General features: G+C 44.0%; 1 protein-coding gene across 1 annotated transcript in view; it reads left to right on the top strand.

Moving 5' to 3' along the window:
* The window catches only part of Agbl1 (AGBL carboxypeptidase 1), a 720,481-nt gene that overhangs the window by 87,637 nt on the left and 612,722 nt on the right, over window positions 1-20,122 (top strand). Inside the window, exons 7-10 of the mRNA XM_041650016.1 lie at window positions 3,914-4,122; window positions 8,586-8,751; window positions 9,666-9,730; window positions 19,965-20,081. Of these exons, the coding sequence (XP_041505950.1) occupies window positions 3,914-4,122; window positions 8,586-8,751; window positions 9,666-9,730; window positions 19,965-20,081 (557 nt within the window). The remainder of the gene's footprint in view (window positions 1-3,913; window positions 4,123-8,585; window positions 8,752-9,665; window positions 9,731-19,964; window positions 20,082-20,122) is intronic.

The following is a 20,122-nucleotide window of genomic DNA, read 5'->3' as shown; positions in this document are numbered from 1 at the left end:
ATTCATAAGGACAGTGCTGACTGGGGTGAGGTTGGGTTTGGTGTGTCGAGCAGAGGACACAACAGAACCCAACACATGTTTTCACAGAAGCAGTTACTAGTTTCAGACCCGGAAAAAGGTGGGTCTGTCCATAAGTTCTAAAAAGGAACCTGGATACAGCAGGGAGTCAATGTGTGATGGAAAGGGAGAATGAGAAGGGACCACACCTTCACTGAGGGCTGTGGTCCATTTAAGGACTTGCCCACAGAGGTTGTGGATTAACTCTTTCAAAGGCATATGGAGTGAGGAGAACTTACTTACCTGACTTTGGTGCTGTCCATTAGATCTGACTGACAGTCGGTGAATGAAATGCTTGTTTATGATCCGTGAATTGAGGGAAAAGGGCATCATATTGGAATCATTCCTGGAGAGGGGAAGGTTTCACTAGGCCAGAGGTGATGTGGTATAACGGGGCTTCAAGACTAAGGCACGCCTGCAAGTGGATGCTGACATGGAAACTATATTAAATAAACATGTGACCCCGTGATAGTCCACTAACTGGCTTTCCTACTCTGGGAAAAGCACCTAGCACGTCTCCTGGAAGCAATAACCTTCACTTGGTCATCTCCCCACCCAGCCTTTAGAGACATAGAGAAGGATAGAAATATGACAAAATACCCCTCCTTTCCTTCCTCCTCCCCTCATTCCCATCCCGTCTTCCCTCCTTTTCTTTCTTACCTTCCCCATCTCCCCAGGTCTCTTCTTTTGTTTTTCTGAGAATAATTTAAAGACATTCATATTTTTCAATAGTGAGTTTCCTAAAAAGTAGGATATTTTCTTATATAACCTCTGCTTAACAAAACCTAAAAATAAACTGTTGTGTAACTTTTCCTGGGGAATTACAAACAAATGTCTCTTCTTCTCAGCTATGGAATGACAGACGGAAGCACCGGATCTATTGAAAGGCTATCTTGGGGAACCAATTAATTTTGGGATGTTACTTCCAGTAGCTTGACTTCTTGACTTCCAAGAACACAAGAATCTCAGGCAGCTGTGTCACCCAAACACCCGATCCCTGCAAGGGTCAGGACACACAGACCTGTGTGGGTGGCACTCTCTGCCCCAGCTCGCAGGCACGCAGTTGCTCTACTGAACAGTTACTGCTCCACAACTGTTTCTGGTTTACATAACTCTGGAGGTGGGCATCTTGTCAATCGGGTCAGTTCTGTGACTTCCCGGGCCTTGAAAAGAAGTGTTCTGTGACCCTTGGGGAAGGTGATGTGGATAACTGTTTTCTTCCGTTTACGGAGATGCCTTGAACTACTATGTCACAGTAACAGCCACTTATTCCCAGCAGCTTAGCAGGTTATGAGTCTCTGAAGTAACCACTGCCTTTTGCAAAGAAAAGAGAAGCTTCTCCCCATAACTGAGGCTGACAGCAGCAGTGATTTGTGGGCATTTAGAGGACAATTGGAAAGCTGGCTCCCTGGGTCTGATGGGCTCCAGGCCAGCACCCATTGCTCCTTTCTTAGCCACACCTGGTTGCTGAAAGGACCCAGCATGGGGGAACAATTTCCACATCCAGTATACCGACGTGCAAGGTGAAACATGTCGCCTATGGCTCATGAACGTGACTTACTTGCCCAATCTGTCAGCGCCCCCTCTGACCTTAAATTGTTCTCTACTATGGTCTTTGCAAAGCCACTAAATCTCCAAACTAGTCTTGAGGTCCCTGCTGAAGTAACTTCATCTTTTTAACCTCCCAGTGAACACAAACTTGTCTGGCTCAGTGAACTGGGCATGGAACAAAACCTGTCACCTAGTTCCTTCGGTAAATATATGTCCATCCTTTCTTATCTTCTCATTTTTGATACCCATGAGGACTTCACTGAGTGATAGTCAGGCATCCCTAATGGCTTGTGTGAGCCTGTCCATCAGGGACCCTGCATCTCTTCATATGAAGCCTTTGTCTCGAGGAGGGATGAGCAGTTGCATTTTTTTTTCCACTGGGGCAGTACTCAGACTGATCCTGTCTGCCTCCGTGTCTGTCAACTTTTCCGGCAGAGCTGCGAGGGACTCTTGCATTGCTTGTTTAAAATGCTTCCCCAGTTCCAGCAGTTCAGAGACAGAATGTTCCCTGATTGCGACAGCCTCCATTATAAAGCCCCCATCTGCACACATGGTCAAGGATGCCCATTTCTCCGTATCAGAGGGCGTACTGAAATAGCATCCTCCATCTCTTCAATCTCACTCGCTTTCTCCTTGATGTCTGACTCTTCCCATGGACTCCACGTTTTGGGATCCCAGGAAGAGATGGTTAGTGAGCTCTAATGCACACTCTCTTTCCCTTGTGTCCCATCCACTATAATAGACGGCAAACAACACCCCAGCCTCCTCCTAGCTCTTTTCGCTTAAATGCTCGCGCTGAGGAGAGCATCTATGTACCCTTTTCCCATTGTAGCTCCCCAACCCACCACACACATGGGCAAAGTTCTTCCCAGTCAGAAAGTTCAGCTTCAGTTACATGTCATATCACCCACAGACACTACCACACCCCTTCTCTGAACCCTACCAGAATGGACTGCTCTCAGGTATTAGAGGTTTCTTCTCTAGGCCAGCGGTCACCTGAGTGCGTCTTCCAACCCATGCTAGACTCATGATGAACCACTTGGTGCCACCTGGAGGAAGACAGCCACCCCTGTGGTTTCCTTCCAGGGCACTCAGCCCTCAGATGACTTCCTATCAGTTACATGCTTTGCCAATCCAAAGCAGAGACAACACAACTTCCACAACAGCAAGGAGCCACAGCATCCCAGACTACGCAGGGGAAAGGCAGCCATATTGGGACTTTCCCTGTGGCAGCCCCAATTTCAGATATACCAGACTCGGCTGCGCATCTTAACCACCGCCACTCGACAGCTCCCCTCAACATTATCTATGGCTCTGTCAGGCAATCCTTGGGTGGCAACTGTGGTATGTGACTTTCCCTGTGGAGACATGAATAAACATATATTCATCACAGAAAGGGTACTGATGACAGACCAAAGAAAAGATTCTGCTTAAGCCTAGCTTAGTAAAACCATGATTTTTTAAATCGTTGTTACTTTGTAGGAGCGTGGATTAAAGGTTAGTTACAGGGACATGGGTGACTCAGACAGCTGTGTCACTGAAGAACACCCACCCCCAAGCAGGGTGAGCAATGACTCATGATAATTGCAGCTGTACCTCTCAGAACTTGCAGGCTGCTGCTCCAGCAAAGAGTCCCCTCCATCACTACAGCTACTTACTGCTTATACAACCTTGGGGAAGGGTCTTGGGAATCTTTTGAGTCTTCTGAGCCTCCCTCCAGGAAGGAAAGGGGCCATGCCAGTCAGAAGGAAATATCGACATAGCGTAAACATTGACACCACGGTACAAGGAGATCTACAAACTGTACTCACACTTTAACCTGAGCTTCACTGGTGCTTTTTCTAGTGAGATAATTTTTTTTTCCTGGCCCATTATCTGAATTATAATTATATGCTGTTCTAGGCGTCATGTATTCTTATCTCTTTCTGTCCCCATGCCAAGTCTTTTTTCTTCTTCCTTTTATGATCTTGACATTTGTGAACAGTCTAGGTTACGTGTCTTCCAGCATTTACCTCACTACGAGTTTGCTGACTTTCCCAATGCTAAGATTAAGGTCATGTATTTTGGCAGGGACACTATAGAAGTACTGCTGTCTTCTTCCCACGTCATCCGAACAAGAGGGCCTGTTACAAGCCCATGTTCCATTACCAGCAATGTTGATTTTGATCATTTGGTTAAAATAACACCTGCCAGTTTTTTAAATTATTGCCATTATAAGTCTTATGTAGCAGACACACTGTGGCATTGTTAGGCTGCTCTGTCCTGGAGAGCCGTGACTGACATGACCTTTTCCCTTTGTCTCCAGAGTCAAACAGCCGCAGGGCAGTGAACAGAGGCTATGTCACCAGCTTACTCAGGCTGCATCAGGACTGGCACAGCCACGACGTGACCAACACCTACGTGCTGATCCGCCACGGGCTCCTGCTCTGTCTGAGGCACATTGTCACCCTCCGGTCTGGCAGGGAGGCCTTCCTGGCAGCCCAAGGCTTGGAGACTCTCTTCAGCATTGCACAGGTATCCAGCATGGGGATTTCCTAAGCTGGTGGATGACTTGCAGGCTGAAGCTTGGAAATTGTCTTGAACAGAGCAGGGGAAGCTAGAATGACTTCAAGATGGTGCTTGTTTCAATATGACAGGTGCCGTGAATTCAAATCCATACTCATTCACTCATTTGCATTTTCATTCAGTCATTCAATCAGTATGTGTTCAATCAATCTTTGTGTGTTTATTTTCAGCACACTGCTAGAGATGGCACATAGAACAGTGGTTAAGTGTATGGGCTCTGGAATGACAGATCCCAGCCTAAAGCCGTGAAACTTAGTAGCTATCATCTGCCCTTTCAAACCATCAATTCCCCCCCTTTGCTTTAAGAAACTTAGCTGGACATGGTGTGTCTCATACCTTTAATCTTAGCAATGAGGAGGCAGAGACTGGCAGATCTCTGAGTTGGAGGCCAGCCTGCTCTACAGAGTGAGTTCCAGGACAGCCAGGGCTACAAAGAGGAACCCTGTCCTGGAAAACAAAAACAACAACCAAAGAAATAAAAGAAACATATACACAAAAAAAGTAGAATTAAAATGTTTAGATTCTTTTGTGCACTAGGTAAGTTCATGTGGTTCATGTGTTCATATTTTAATAGTTTATTTTCCTCTTTTGAATGTGAGCAGTCATTGGACTAAATAATACCGGGAATCTCTGGGGACTATGGCAAAGGAGACTTCTCATCTTATGGGGCATACGTCCTAACAGGAGACAGGCATTAGCTAAACAAAACACCCAATGAGAAAGGTTTGGCAGTGGTCTGTGAGACCAGTAAAAGTAAGACAAACTTTTATAGGTGGATGGAGAAGATTTTCTAGGGACATTAAGTCCTTTCTGAGTAGATGGCACCCAAGCCTAAATTATTGGACAGCTCATCAAACCAAGTTCAATGGGAAGAACATTCCAGCAAAGGGAATAGCATCCTTCCTTGACTGGCACTTAGGTTCACCAGGTGGGGTGGGTTGTCCAAAGTTATTCGGGTTTCAGCCCAAGGCACACACACTCCTTAGCTGCACTTGACTGGGTCCTATTTCAGTGCCATCCCTGCTGGTGATACGAATATCCCAAATATCCATCTCTGCTCGTTTTCTTGTGTGTCACGGTCTCTGTTGTTTTCCTAGTTGTCAGTCGCTGGTGCTCATTGCTCCTCTCTGGAAAGCTTCCAAATTTACTCTCCCTGAGCACAAGCAGAGGTAATGAAGCAGCCAATGAGAGTGCTGCTCTCCCACCATAGCGTCGCTAGACTTTCCCTGTCTCTTTTAAAAATAGCATCCCCTCCCTCTAAACACTACCACAATACTGTGCTGAAACCAATATCTAATTTTCTGTCTGCTATCACCTCTGGGTTTTTCTCTGTCATTACTGAGTTCGGAGCTTCTCAGTCATGAAATAGCTACATTTTACATTCTGCTTTTCTGGATCAAGCAGCGCTTTCAGTTTTCCCAAGCTTCCTTGTACTCTGTAGGCTCGTGATCCTCCAAGTCTCTAATCTCACCCAGTCCCTGTGACTTTCCCCCCTCAACTGCTGATAACAAGGCACCCCCATTATGGCTGGCATGCTTGCCTAGTCCTGCCCTCCATATTACTGACTGTTTTTCTGTCCTGTACTAAAAATCTCTGAAAGGACAGTTGGGGAAGCAGACAGTGATTTTACAGTTGTATATTGCATAGAAGGACATAGTGAAAAAAAATATCACACCAAATGAAGCCCAGGTGTGCCAGGGCCGCAAACACACACTCAGGGCTTTAGAGGGAGTTCCTTAACAGGTCAAGAGTGTCTTCGATCCTTCTAGTAAGCAAACAGCAAGCTTCCAGCCTCCAGTCACTATTGTAAAAGGAAGCTTATTGTGAGTGAAAGCAGCATCTGCATTTTATAGTGAGGTTGATCCGACCCATGCTGCAATCTCTGATTGGTATTATGTGAAAACGTATCTCAGGAGGGGTCCTGGAACAATGCTGAATAAATTGGCAATGATGCACTAAGCCTGTCGCTTGGAAACACGCACAATTTGTGGGTAAAACTCCTAGGGGTTGAATTCCCCAGATTTATTGATGCCTCTACATGGCTTTCAGCTTTTTAAACAATATTTTCTCGTATAATGACTTTTTAACTAAGATTTTTCAAAAGATTTATTTTATGTGTATGAGTGCCCTAGTTCACTCATGCCTTTATTCCAGAAGAGGGCAACAGATCCCACTATAGATAGTTGTGAGCCACGGCTGTTGCTGGGAATTGAACTCAGGACCTCTAGGAAGAACAGCCAGTGCTCCTCATCACTGAGCCGTCTCTCCAGCACCCTGAGTTCACTTCTTAACCTAATCATATCTTCTGACATTGCCCTCCTGCCTAGTGCCTGATTCTTTAACAAGGGACATGGTAATAAGTGAATCCAGGAGTTTTTATTTCCTTGGAATCAATAATCAATTTTAAAACTCATAAACATGTCCCTCTGAATAGAAGAGGCACCCAATATGACATTATTGTTAATGCCCTGCTTGCTGTATGTTTTAATAACCCTGCCCGATACCCTTCTTTCGGTTCATAGCATGAACCACACTTTTAGGATGCATGAGCTCGCTTCTATTTGGCTCTCACCTGGACCATCTCACACAAAGCAAAATAGCAGCAGCCATCAATCACCGTCAGTGGCCATGTCAATGGCAATTACAGACAGAGCTGGGCTCCAGAATGCTGGCATCTTTGATGTTCTTGGCTTGGTCTTAGTTCCATTTTCCCTAAGGCTGAAGCTCATCGTCTCCAATCTGCATCTACTTTACCTTTCTTCTTTCTCCCCCACACTCCATTTTCCCTTTTTCCAATACTAATAACTTTACAACAAACACTTGAGGCCATCTGACCAGGCCAAAGGGCTGAACTGTCTTCAACGAATTCATTTTCCACAGGGAGCGTTTCCTGCTGTGTCCGCAGAGACACTTGATTGGGTACCATTTGAGCACACTAAAGGAAAAGGGGGCATTCTTGATTGCATTAAGACATTTCTGTTTGGAGAGTTGACTCGCTTATATTTTGCAGTCTGCCTTTTGGGTGTGCAGGGGTGGCTGCGGATTGAATGCAGGCTTTACATATTCTAGGCAAGTGCTCCAACTCTGAACAGTATCCAAAGCCCTCGTTGCTAATTCTGGTGCATGTTTGTGTGTGCATATGTGTGTGGGGGGGAGAGGGTGAGGGAGGGATGGAGAGGGACAGGAATAGAGGGAGAGGGAGAGAGTAAGCCGGAGCTTGACATCTAATGTCTTTATTTCCTTTCCACCATAGTTTTTGAGGCAGGGTCTTTCACTGAGCCTGGGGCCCACTGATTTGGCTCAGTTGTCTGTCCATTAAAGTCTTTGAGTCCTTGTATCTCTTCCCCCTTCAGTGCTGGGATCATAGGTGTGCTTTCTTGTGCTGTCTGCTTCTCTAATGTGGGTCCTTGCCATCTAAGAGCCTCAAGCTTGCACGGAAAGCACTGTACTAGTGGAGCCCCTTTCCCAGCTACATTTTCATGGATAGTTTTCTCTCTTTACTTTCATGAGCTGCCTGCAATGTGGACTTAGAGGTCCCACAGTAGGACAGCACTTTAGCCCAGGCCTTGGGGCAGATGCTCAGTACCTACTATCATGTCTTGGTTTCAGAACTTTCCGGGCCCTTTTAGCCCTCTCAGACTGGAGGCTCATCATGGACATATTCTGCACCAAGTTCAGCGCACAACACATTTTCCAAGTTTCTGGAGAAGAGGACGTGTTTTGGCCAAAGAGTTAGCGAGCTACACTGACTCTGTCTCAATTTAGTAAACTTGTTCTTACATTTTTTAACCCCACAGTGTCTGCAAAGGGAAGGTATTGTCATGTTCTGTCACCATCAAAATATTACATCTGCAAATCCAAGTTTGCTTTGCTTTGTGTGGGTACCGAGCAGGATCTGCACACTGGGCTTTGATATTCCAACAAGTGGGCTAATTTAGGCACATGGGACTTACTTAGACTTTCCTGATGATTTCATCTTTTATTCTTTTTCTTTTATATCTTCCTATTCAGATAATAGCAGAAAGACAAAGCAAGACTTCCATCATTTCAGCCGCCACTCATTCCTTCCTTACGCAATAATTTACAGTGACTCGGGGTGCCTGAAGGAATATGTCACTCCTCTTTCCTCAGGCATCCCAGATAAGGACTTGCCTCAGATACAGCCTCCCTTGAAATACGTTCAAGCCTACTTTCAGACTAAATTCTTTCCAATGCCATCTGAGCAGAAATCTTGAAATGAAAGAATGCAGATTCCGGTTAGATATCATTCTCCCTCGGCATGTTCAAACGACTAAACCTTCTACAGTAAGACTGTCACCTGTCCACTTAAACTCTGTGCATTTCGTCATCTGAAATAATGTCCCAGCACGGGGGCTGTGCACAGTGTCTGCTATAATATTCTCTCTGTTCAGGCCTGCCTGGACAACAAGAGCGTGGAACCTGTGATCTCCGTGGCGCTTCAGATCCTCAGGCAATGCTACCCCGAGAGCCTGCTTCCCCTGCTCACAGCCAGTAGTGCCTACACCTTCTCAGCTCCCGGGAGCCCCAGCTCAGAGCCGCCACAAGCTCTAACTGATGGTAAGGGAGCTTTCGGAGGAGTGTTTGCATCTTCCAGCATGCCAGAGGGATGGGGAACTATGCCGAGCGGTTGTTGAACAGGTCAACCGTGATCTTCTAAGAAGCTCATTAGAGACGCATACGAAGGGGTAGACTTTTTCCTGAGCAGGGAGAACAAGCATTGTGCTTACTCCCTTTGTCCCTCATTACTAGGTGCCGTCGCTTTGCCTGGTGGCTTCCGAATGCCCGCACAGTCGTCTCATCTAATTAAGAAAAACAATCTTTTCGCAATTTTGTGACCCAATCCCTTCACTGTGCTGTCTACTGGCAACAAAACTGAAATAAAACTTTCACCATGTAAAGCCCCAGAATACATCATTTAGACTATTGGAAAGTGTGGATGATGTGATCTCCAGGAAAAGATGCTAATGCTGTTTGCACTCACCTTCGTTCTAGGAACAGGTTTCCCCCAGTTGGAATATTTTGTCACGTGACAGCTGATACTTGATAAAATTAGTGGATAATTCTGAAATTAATTCCTCTATTTTAAAATTAGGGACATAATAGAGGCGCTATCTAAATTACAATGAGTTTAGTGTGCATGCGATCTATAAACTTTAAGACAGCCACAGTTGCATCAACACTCCAAATTGAGTGGGAGGATAATCGCAGCCTCATTTGCGGGTCATTTCTGACCAAGTTATTTTTGCATTTTTTTCATGGAACAACAGTCTAGGCATCATGGCACTCTGCTCCCATGAGCTCATTTGCACAGCATGCATGGAAATCAGTGAGCGTCTGAGTGTGCTGGGATGCAGTGGGTTGGCTTTGTAATGGGTCCCTTATTTGCCAGAGATGCAAGCCACCATGTGTGAGAGAGTAAATAGCAGACCAGGGGCGGGATCCTCATTCTTTTGTCTCATTTTTCCACTCAGAAGACTTTGAAGATGACGGTGAGGAGGAGATGGATAAAGACTCCGACGTGGAGGCTGTGAAAGAAGTAGGTGAACCAGCCCTTGCTTGGGAGACTATCCGTACTGACACTATGCAAAAGTAAATATATCACTTCCTGTGCGTACTAAGCTATGCCACTCCAATGATAGTGATGTCTTGAAAGCACAGATACTGCTGTTGGGTTTTGCGGAAGCCATTTTTATCTTGCTGTGTCTGGTATATAGTCTCTCTGTAGAATCAGATCTATTGATTATGATCCAAATATCCTATCAGGATGAGCCTGATGGACTCATGCTTAGGGTTGGTGTATTTTGTAAGTGCATAGAAAGATGTTTTAGGAAACATTCTGCTAGACCACACGAGTCTTCATAAATCAGTTTTCATATCCCCTGTCCATTCTGCACAGGGATGTAGGCCTGTGCATCCCCATTCACAGCTATATGAATTAGTCTTCCTTGCCTTACAATGGGTACAGCTCAGTTCCCAAAGAAGTGATGCTCCTTGCTCCCTATCACACAATATTCCACAAAAAGGAGGTCAGTAATCTTTTCTTTTTAAATCAAAGTTCACATAGTAACCATTTGATAGTCTTTGAACCACATATTCTTTGTTTCAATGACTCAGCTTGCCAGTAAAAATGGCATCCAAAATACCAGAATGAATGGGTGTGACTGTTATTCAATCTGAAGAACATAGTACATAGTCTGCTTTTTTGTGATAGGTGTTTTAAGCTTTGCTATTGCTTGAATCCTGACTGGATATTTCTTATTTTAAGGGGCTTTCCTACATGATAGGGGAGAGTCTTCTGTTTTGTGTTAATTTCATTGGTTAAATAAAGAGACTGCCTTGACTCAGCTTCTTTCTCCCAGCATTCTGTTCTGTTTACTCCGTCTACCTAATTTTATGTCCTATTAAAGGGCCAAGGCAGTCTCTTTATTTAACCAATGAAATTAACACAAAACAGAAGACTCTCCCCCATCATTTCCCCTTTTTCTGTTTAAACAAAAAAAAGGCTTTCACTTTAATATAGTAAGATTACATATAACAAAACAGATATTAAGCAAGAATTACAGTTACAATATTTATATCTACTTTATCTTTTATCATAACTAAGGAAAACTATAACTATAACTAACCATTCTTCAACTCCATCAAAGACTCCAGAAGGATATAATATTACCTAAGCAAATAAGAAATAAATGACAGAGACATCTTGCTGCCTGGACAGTCACCCAAAGTTCCTCTGTACCGTTGGGGCATCCATCTTCAGCCTTCAGGCCCATAGTATCCAGCAGACTTTTCCATGAAGCAGGAAATTTCACAGGCAGTTCAGTCACTATCTGCTGTGTCTTGCAGAATGTCTCGCAGACTCTTTCATGAGTCATGAACCCCAAAAGACCATCTCACCTTTAGGCAAGTTCAGCAGTCCTCTCTCTGCAGGTTCTCTGTGTCCATTTTATGCAACAGTCCAGGCAAGAACAGTTTCTTGCCCAAATGGCTATCAAACTCCATAAGGATCTTCTTCGATGCCCATCTTCCTCTCGAAGTAGATTGGTGCCGCCAGGAGCAGACATGTCTCATTGTCATGAAAAGTCCTAAGTTATTAAAATATTTTAAATGCCATATTCTGCAGCCTTTGAGAGATATGAAGAATGCCTATCTGAAATATACCTCTATATATCTAGAAAATCTAAGTAACATGACTATTATTTATGATTATCCATCAACAACCTATATTTCCTAATTATACATTACATTTTAAAAATGAACTACACAATCACAATACCTTAATCAAGATCAGAAATACATATACATATAACAAAATTGACCTTAAAATCCATACCAATGCAAATTATTCATACCTATATCACCTACATATTGTGGGATGCTTCCCAGCATCCCTGTTCAGTACACACTAGTCACCCATGGCATCCATCACTTTGCCACTCATTCGTGAACCAAAAATATCTCTAGGAACGCCAAATCACTCCTAATTGACAGCCATTCTCCTAAGAAAATGATAGTTGGTCTATCATTCTATAATTCTGTCTCTGCTTCTCCTGCTGTATGTAGTTTTGGATAAGTTTCTCCATTTATAGTTCCTTAATTTTGTCATCTGTAGCATAAGATCCAGGAGAGAGTTCTAGAGGTGAAATTCAAAGTTAAAAACTCTTCTGTACCAGCCAGATGGCTCAGCAGGTAAAGGCAATTGCTGTGGATCTTAATATTCTGAGTTAATCCCCAGAACCCACATAGCAGAAGGAAAGAACCATCTTTTCCAAGTTGTCCTCTGACCTCTGTGCATACACAGATTCACATGTGTGCACACATGCATGCATGCACGCACACACACAGAGGCATAAACACACACAAATACATTCCCCTACATGCACCCACAGACACAGGTAGCCCCCAATCCTCTCACATGCGCGCGCGCGCACGCACGCGCGCGCGCACGCGCGCGCGCGCGCACACACACACACACACACACACACACACACACACACAAACACACACACACACACACGGGCATAAACAAACACATATGCATCCCCTCATATACATCCATAGACACAGGCAACCCCCAATCTTCCCACATGCAGAACACACACACACCACTTTAAAATGTTTTACAAACATAAAAGGAACAAGTTCCTCCCTCTCATCTTTTCTCCTTCTCCCCTTGTCCCTTCCTTCCTTCTCTTTCTTCCTCTGTCCCCTTCTGTCCTTTCCTGGAGAGAAAGAGGTTTTGGAGTTCTCAGTCTGAGCAGTTTCTCACCTTGCTGACGACAGTGGCAGCCATCTAGGGGGCTATCTCTCAGTCCCATCTTTGGGCTAAGACTGCTATTGACAGTCTGATGTTCATAGGGTTTTGTTGATAAATAGAATCATTTCTGAAGTCATCAGTAGCAAATTGGTTCTTTGCTGTGGCTTGGCCACACAGGCCTACAGAGTACGGGCGGAATCATTTGAATAATACTGGGCCGCTGCAGTCATTCATCAATGCCACCTTCTACTCCCCTTGTGCTGGCACTCTGATAACTGGATGTCGGATGCACTGTCAGTTGCCTCTTGTATCTGATGCAGGGGGACACAGCATATGACAACGGCCGACTCCACACAGCTATCTAGAGGGGGAGTCCTGCTATTTCCCCTGACTCTACTCTGGAGAGGACGGTGAGCTAGGAGGGAGTGGAAGCTAAACAAATATAAAAATCCCGCTGGGAAAGAAGCAGAAGATAAATTGGTGAGGGTCTGGAAACTATTCATCAAAGCCTATGGCTGGGGAGATGATGAGAATCGGGTGTGAATCTGAGCTGGAGAGCAATGGGGTAGCATAGAAATTAGGCTTGACTTCGGGGTACAGCCAGCTTAGGAGAGCTGGCTCTCCAGCAGCTAGCTTTTCCCTGGTGAACACTGTAGCACTTGCTGCCTGGGACATGGACAAGGAGCCAGGCCTGTTTCTTCTCTACACACAGAGTTGACCTGGGCCTTTATCCTGTAGCGTTCTTATTTGAAAATTGCAGACAAATGTGACCTATATCCGAGTAAAAATATTTAAAAGAAAATCTTGCGAGTAGAAGGTCTGAGGAGTTGAAAGGTCTGCTCTGATTAGATACTGTCACGGTCAGCATAGGAAGAGAAATAGCACATGGAGATAAGATGCTGACTGTGTGTGTTCTTGGTGCCTGCATCAGAGTTGAGCAAACTGTGGGGAGAGAAGAATACTTAGTATACTTACACTCTTCTCCCCCCACGTTACTTTGCTTCCCTTTTGAATTTCTTTTTTTCTTTCGGGTGCTTTCTTGAACATGATCCATATACATCAGGCAAAGTTCTGGGGGTTGGTAGTATGATACAAAAACAAACAAGATGTTGATTTTTACTGTCAGAGTTCACGCTGTCGTGAACTTGGGAGTTGTCCTTACTAAAGACTAAATTAGCACTTACGATTTGAACAAGCAAGTGTGAGGAAGGGCAGAAACAGTGCCCAAGAGTTCCAGTTTAAGGAGGAAGGGTCGTAAAACGTTATCTGGATTAAGGAGCTGTCAGTATCTTGGATAATATGAGGATGCAATAGCAGGTCCATCCTTAGAGGAGTATAAATAGCCTTATAAGATATGATAAGGGTTCCTGGAGATGCAAAGATCAAACCACAGGGTCTCTGGGTGTTTGTGTATGTATGTGCAGTTGTATATGTGTGTTTGTGTATATGTGTTTGTGTATGTGTATTTGTGCATGTGTGTTTCTACACACACAGACACGGCCTAGAGAGACAAGAGTATTGAGTATGGAGGCCTGCCTGAATGGTGCCCGAATGGATCATTAAGCCAAACCCAGGGGATTTACTTTTCTTTTGATTCAAGTTTGTAGGAAAATTATGTAAGATGATGGAACATTACATCTTCTTCCTTGCCACTGGCTCAAGCATCTATTTCCCACATTTTATTGGATTTAGGCCTTCAGGATTGGCAGGTTTTCCTTAGCTTTCCAGATGTGTTCCTATGTGGTAGGTATTTGTCCTCTAGGAAGGACATTTGATGTAGGATATGGAAAGGAAGCAAGTTCGGATGTTATCATTCTTGGTATACTTTATTTGTAAGACTCCACGACCCTTGAAAAGCACAAATGTATACAAAGTAGAGTCAGCATCACTGGTTCAGCTGTTACAGGATTTTAGTCTAGAAGAAAAGCAGAATTGCTCATACGATTTGCTCCATGAAGAGACCTCGGAGTGCTTGTGAGCTTCTAACTTTGCATGGAGACACAGGCATAGCCGCCTAGACTGTTCCTCAAAAGATGCTCACCCCAGCCGTATTCCTCTCCCCAAATCTCATCTGCTATGACCTTCCTCTTAGGCTCCACGCTTCCAGCATCTCCTTTCTGGAAGCAAATTCAAGCAGCTCCTTTCAAAAGAATCCTTGCTTTATTCGCTGCTCTTTGTGTCTTCTGGACCTCAGTATGCCACGGTGACTTCCTTCCTGGGCCTTCTCAGGTGGCTGAGTCCCAACGGCTACCCACGCTCCACTCTTTTTATTCCAACATAATATTTTTATTGATTCTTTGGGAATTTCACATCACATACCCCATCACACTCACTTCCTAGTCCTTCTGTGTCTGTCCCCTCCACCTTCTACCCTATAAACAAAACAATAACAAAAATAAACTAAACAAAAACAAAAAAATCTAATCTGTATTATCTATATTCTCACTGGTGCTTTGTCAAACTCTCTGTGGCTTATCCCTTAAATAGACCTGAGTCTTTCCTTCTTGTGCCCCTGCTAGAAGGAAGCCATCTATTGTGGAGAACTATTCTCCCACATCCTTATCACACATTTTAAAAGTTTTCTTTGATGGTTTCCTGTTTAGGCTGTTACTTGTTGGGAGTGGGGTGAGGTTGGAGTGGGGTGGGAGTAGGGAAGGTCAAAGAAGTCTTGTATGTCCCTCTTTCTCAACTGTGCATCAGCAATCATAGATAACATGGCCAAAGAAGCTTCCTTGCTCTGCATAGTCAGCAGGAAGCGCACAGTCATGGACTTCCACCCTGTTTCTGGTGACAGCACAGACCACAAACGTGGCCCTGATTATAATAGGACCACTGACCCAGACAAGGCCCTGAGAGACAGCCCAGACCACAGACATCAACATGGCCTCAGGCTACAGCATAGACCACAGACATCCACTTGGCCTTAGATGGCAACAGGAGCTACAGACATCAACACAGATGTTGGCTGCAGTGGGACTGTGGTCTTCAACCTGGTCCTCAAAGGCAGCACAAGCTGGGCCATTGCCATGGCCATTCAGATCAGTATGGCCTCCAGTGGCCACATGGTCCATGGACCTCACTATGGCTTTAGGTGGTAGAATGGTTCATGGACATTCAAATGGCCCTTGGTGGTAACATGGGCCATGGATATCAACACAAACCCCAGCTGCAGTCGCGCCTTGGACCCAGACACTCTAGTCTTAATGCCAATTTTGTCTCCACCCTCCAGTGCTTTTAGGACGCTTGCCACCGTTAGAAAGGACTGTGTTCCATTTACTTTGTTTCTGTCTCAGTTCTCTTACTAGAAGACAAGTCCCACAGGACCACGGACCTTTGTTCCATCACCACGGACTCATTAGTGTTGTGTTACGAGCGGCAGGGCTGCGTCCCTGGCATGCGGCCGCCCGCATGGCTAGCTTTACCCGAAATAATTATACAGAAACTGTATTCTTTTAAACACTGCCTGACCCATTAGTTTCAGTTTCTTATTGGCTAGCTCTTACATATTGATCTAACCCATTTCTATTAATCTGTGTAGCCCACGAGCTGGCTTACCAGGAAAGATCTTAACCTGCATCTGTCTGGAGTGGGAGAATCATGGCGACTCCTTGACTCAGCTTCTTTCTCCCAGCATTCCGTTCTGTTTACTCCGCCTACCTAAGGGTTGGCCTATCAAATGGGTCTAGGCAGTTTCTTTATTAATAAGAAATCACTCCCACATCATTTCCCCTTTTTCTGTTTAAACAAAAAAGAAAGGCTTTAACTTTAACATAGTAAAATTACATATAGCAAAACAGTTATCAAGCAAGAATTACAGTTACAATATTTATATCTATTTTATCTTTTATCATAACTAAGGAAAACTATAACTATCTATTTATTCTTCAACTCCATCAAAGACTCCAGAAGGATATAATACTACCTAAGTAAACAAGAAATAAGAAAACTCTAGAAATGACAGAGACATCTTGCTGCCTGGACAGTCACCCAAAGTTCTTTTGTATGGTTGGGGCATCCATCTTCAGCCTTCAGGCCCATAGTATCCAGCAGACATTTTCATGAAGCAGGAAATTTCAAAGACAGTTCAGTCACTATCTGCTGTGTCCTGCAGAATGTCTCACAGACTCTTTCATGAGTCATGAACCCCAAAAGACCTTAGGCAAGTTCAGCAGTCCTCTCTCTGCGGGTTCTCTGTGTCCATTTTATGCAACAGTCCAGGCAAGAACAGCTTCTTGCCCAAATGGCTATCCAACTCCATAAGGATCCTCTTCGATGCCCATCTTCCTCTCAAAGTAGATTGGTGCCACCAGGAGCAGATATGTCTCATTGTCATGAAAAGTCCTAAGTTATTAAAACATTAAATGCCATATTCTGCAGTCTTTGAAAGATATGAAGAATGTCTATCTAACTGAAATGTATCTCTATATATCTAGAAAATCTAACTAACATGACTACAAGCTTGACTATTATTGATGATTAACCATTAACCTATATTTCTTAATTATACATTACATTTTTAAATGAACTACACAATCACAATACCTTAATCAAGATCAGAAATACATATACATATAACAAAATTGACTGTAAAATCCACACCAATGCAAATTACTCATACCTATATCATTTCCCCCTTTAAATGTAAAAGAACATTTACAAACAATATTTTGGGAACATGGGCGCAGTTTTTTCTCTCCAAACTGCTTCCTGCTGAATGGGGGCGCTGTTAATCAGATCATTTAGGGTGTAACCTGTGTGCCAGGTTTATCTCAGTTGCCAGTTGAGTGACGTAATTTTTTGAGGGTGTTCACAGGAACTTTTCAGGAGGTCGTGGTCTATCATACCATATCGGGATAGATGCAATCCACAGGGTCTGGTCCTCTGTGAAAACAAAAGAAGACCCTTTCCAAAGCATCATATCCTTAGACCCAAATTCTGAAGTCATACCCTCATGATATCCGTTTTGGTTCCACTTGGCAGCCCATATAATGAAATGTCTCTCTGTACTTAGCTCCTTCACAGTCAAAAATTTTAAAGAAAACACAATGTACATAATCCAGACTCTCTGTGAATTTTTCATTTTTACGTGGCTTATTTTTCTTTATTTCTTTTAATCTCTTAACTATCTGTACTCTGTCTCTTTAAAGACTTTACCCTTTTTTTTTAAGACATTTGCTTTATTCTCTATATTTTTATTCTTTTCTCTCTCAAGCCTATGTACATTCATCCAACGCTGTGATCCACTGAGGTCTGTTATGTCTGAATCTGTTTTATTGTGAATCTGTAATATTTTTACTATCCAGGAGCATTTCTTAAAATGTTAAGCACTTCTTAAAAACTTAAGTTGCACCATGTACAGGTAATACGGTACCACCTGTGTCCTGCCCAGTCTAAACCTTAACTGTGCTGTTATTATGGTAATTACGGTAGTTCCTGCCAACCAGCACAGTTCAGCAAGGAGCAGCCGCTCCTGCCTCAGATCCATTTGGTGCCCTGAGCTGTGCACAGTTCCAGGCACACAGCAAGTCCTCATTGGAGCCGCACTCAGTAGTTTAATTTTGAGACTGAGCATGCAGCACAGAAACTCTTTTTATCCAAGTTACAACCAAATCTGACATGCAGAGCACTGCGCAGTCTGAAAACACGTCTCTTTCACCATGCTCTTCCGCCTGCCTAAGCCTGATTCTGCCATCTGCCCAGGTGCAGGCGGGGAGCGCTGAGAGCACTCTCCTTCCGATCCCAAGTGGGAACACAAACATCCAGTCCCATAAAATCCATTGAAATGCTTTAAAGCCAGAGTTTGCACTGGCGGCACAGCCCCAAGAAGCCGCACTTTAAAATGACGCAGCTTTTTTTTCTGTTGCTGTTGCCGAATCAGGAAATCTCTCTACAGCACGCCACCAACAAACAGCAAAAATCTGTGTTAAAGTCTCTCTCCCTTATTTTTAAGCCTTCTCAGGTTTTTAAGTGGATTTAGCCCCACGTTGGGTGCCATTCTGTTGTGTTACGAGCGGCAGGGCTGCGTCCCTGGCATGCGGCCGCCCGCATGGCTAGCTTTACCCGAAATAATTATACAGAAACTGTATTCTTTTAAACACTGCCTGACCCATTAGTTTCAGTTTCTTATTGGCTAGCTCTTACATATTGATCTAACCCATTTCTATTAATCTGTGTAGCCCACGAGCTGGCTTACCAGGAAAGATCTTAACCTGCATCTGTCTGGAGTGGGAGAATCATGGCGACTCCTTGACTCAGCTTCTTTCTCCCAGCATTCCGTTCTGTTTACTCCGCCTACCTAAGGGTTGGCCTATCAAATGGGTCTAGGCAGTTTCTTTATTAATAAGAAATCACTCCCACATCACATTAGTACCTAGAAAGGCAGTTGCTCATACAAAGCGATCATTGAATGTTTGTGCAGGTGAAACACCCACACAGCAAAGGTAGCCAGGTGAAAAAGGGTAATAACAGAGATGCTATTATTTATGAACAACACCAAGAAGTCCTTATAGTGCGCTTTATTATTTATTTCTGGTGATGGCTGGTATAATACTGACATACCTGGTGTAAAAAGGTTTATGACCTCATTCTTTTTTTTTTTTTTCCTTTTTTAAATTTATTTATTTATTAAGGATTTCTGCCTCGTCCCCACAACCGCTTCCCATTTCCCTCCCCCTCCCCCCGATCAAGTCCCCCTCCCTCATCTGCTCGAAGAGCAATCAGGGTTCCCTGACCTGTGGGAAGCCCAAGGACTGCCCACCTCTATCCAGGTCTCGTACGGTGAGCATTCAAACTGCCTAGGCTCCCACAAAGCCAGTACGTGCAGTAGGATCAAAAACCCACTGCAATTGTTCTTGAATTCTCAGTATTCCTCATTGTCCGCTATGTTCAGCTAGTCCGGATTTATCCCATGCTTTTTCAGACCTAGGCCAGCTGGCCTTGGTGAGATCCCAATAGAACATCCCCATTGTGTCACTAAGACAAAAAGACAACCCACTGACTGGGAGAAGATCTTCACCAACCCTGCAACGGACAAAGGTTTGATCTCCAAAATATATAAAGAACTCAAGAAACTAGACCGTAAAAGGCTAATCAACCCAATTATAAAATGGGGCACTGAGCTGAACAGAGAATTCTCAACAGAAGAAGTTCAAATGGCCAAAAGATACTTAAGGTCATGCTCAACTTCCTTAGCGATCAGGGAAATGCAAATCAAGACAACTTTAAGATACCACCTTACACCTGTCAGAATGGCTAAAATAAAAAACACCAATAATAGCCTTTGCTGGAGAGGTTGTGGAGAAAGGGGTACAATCACCCATTGCTGGTGGGAATGACCTCATTCTTTTAAGTTTAAAAATATAACCTAGTATGTCAAATTCTTTCCTGGCTGTACTAGTATTATAATCTGAAGATAAAGAACTCATGGCCTCACCTGGTAAAGAAATAGGTATGATTGTGTCTTGACACCCTGCAGGGTAGATGTCTTGACTGTGACCTGTTCTTTGTTATGTAGGATGACGACTTGGAAACAGATATGAACAAACTGAGTTCTAAACCTGATCTTGACCGACCTGAGGAGGAGCTGGCACAGTATGATGCTCTCTGTCCTGAGCTCTCCTGTAGCTTTGAGGTGAGCACAGGCTGCTGATGTGTACTTGATGGTGTATGGTG

The sequence above is a fragment of the Microtus oregoni genome, unplaced genomic scaffold, assembly GCF_018167655.1.
Source record: "Microtus oregoni isolate MIOR12 unplaced genomic scaffold, Mior012 000000F_ref0000247, whole genome shotgun sequence".
Lineage (NCBI taxonomy): Eukaryota > Metazoa > Chordata > Mammalia > Rodentia > Cricetidae > Microtus > Microtus oregoni.
Note: the sequence above shows the minus strand (reverse complement) of the source record. Positions and strands in the feature narration are given on the sequence as shown.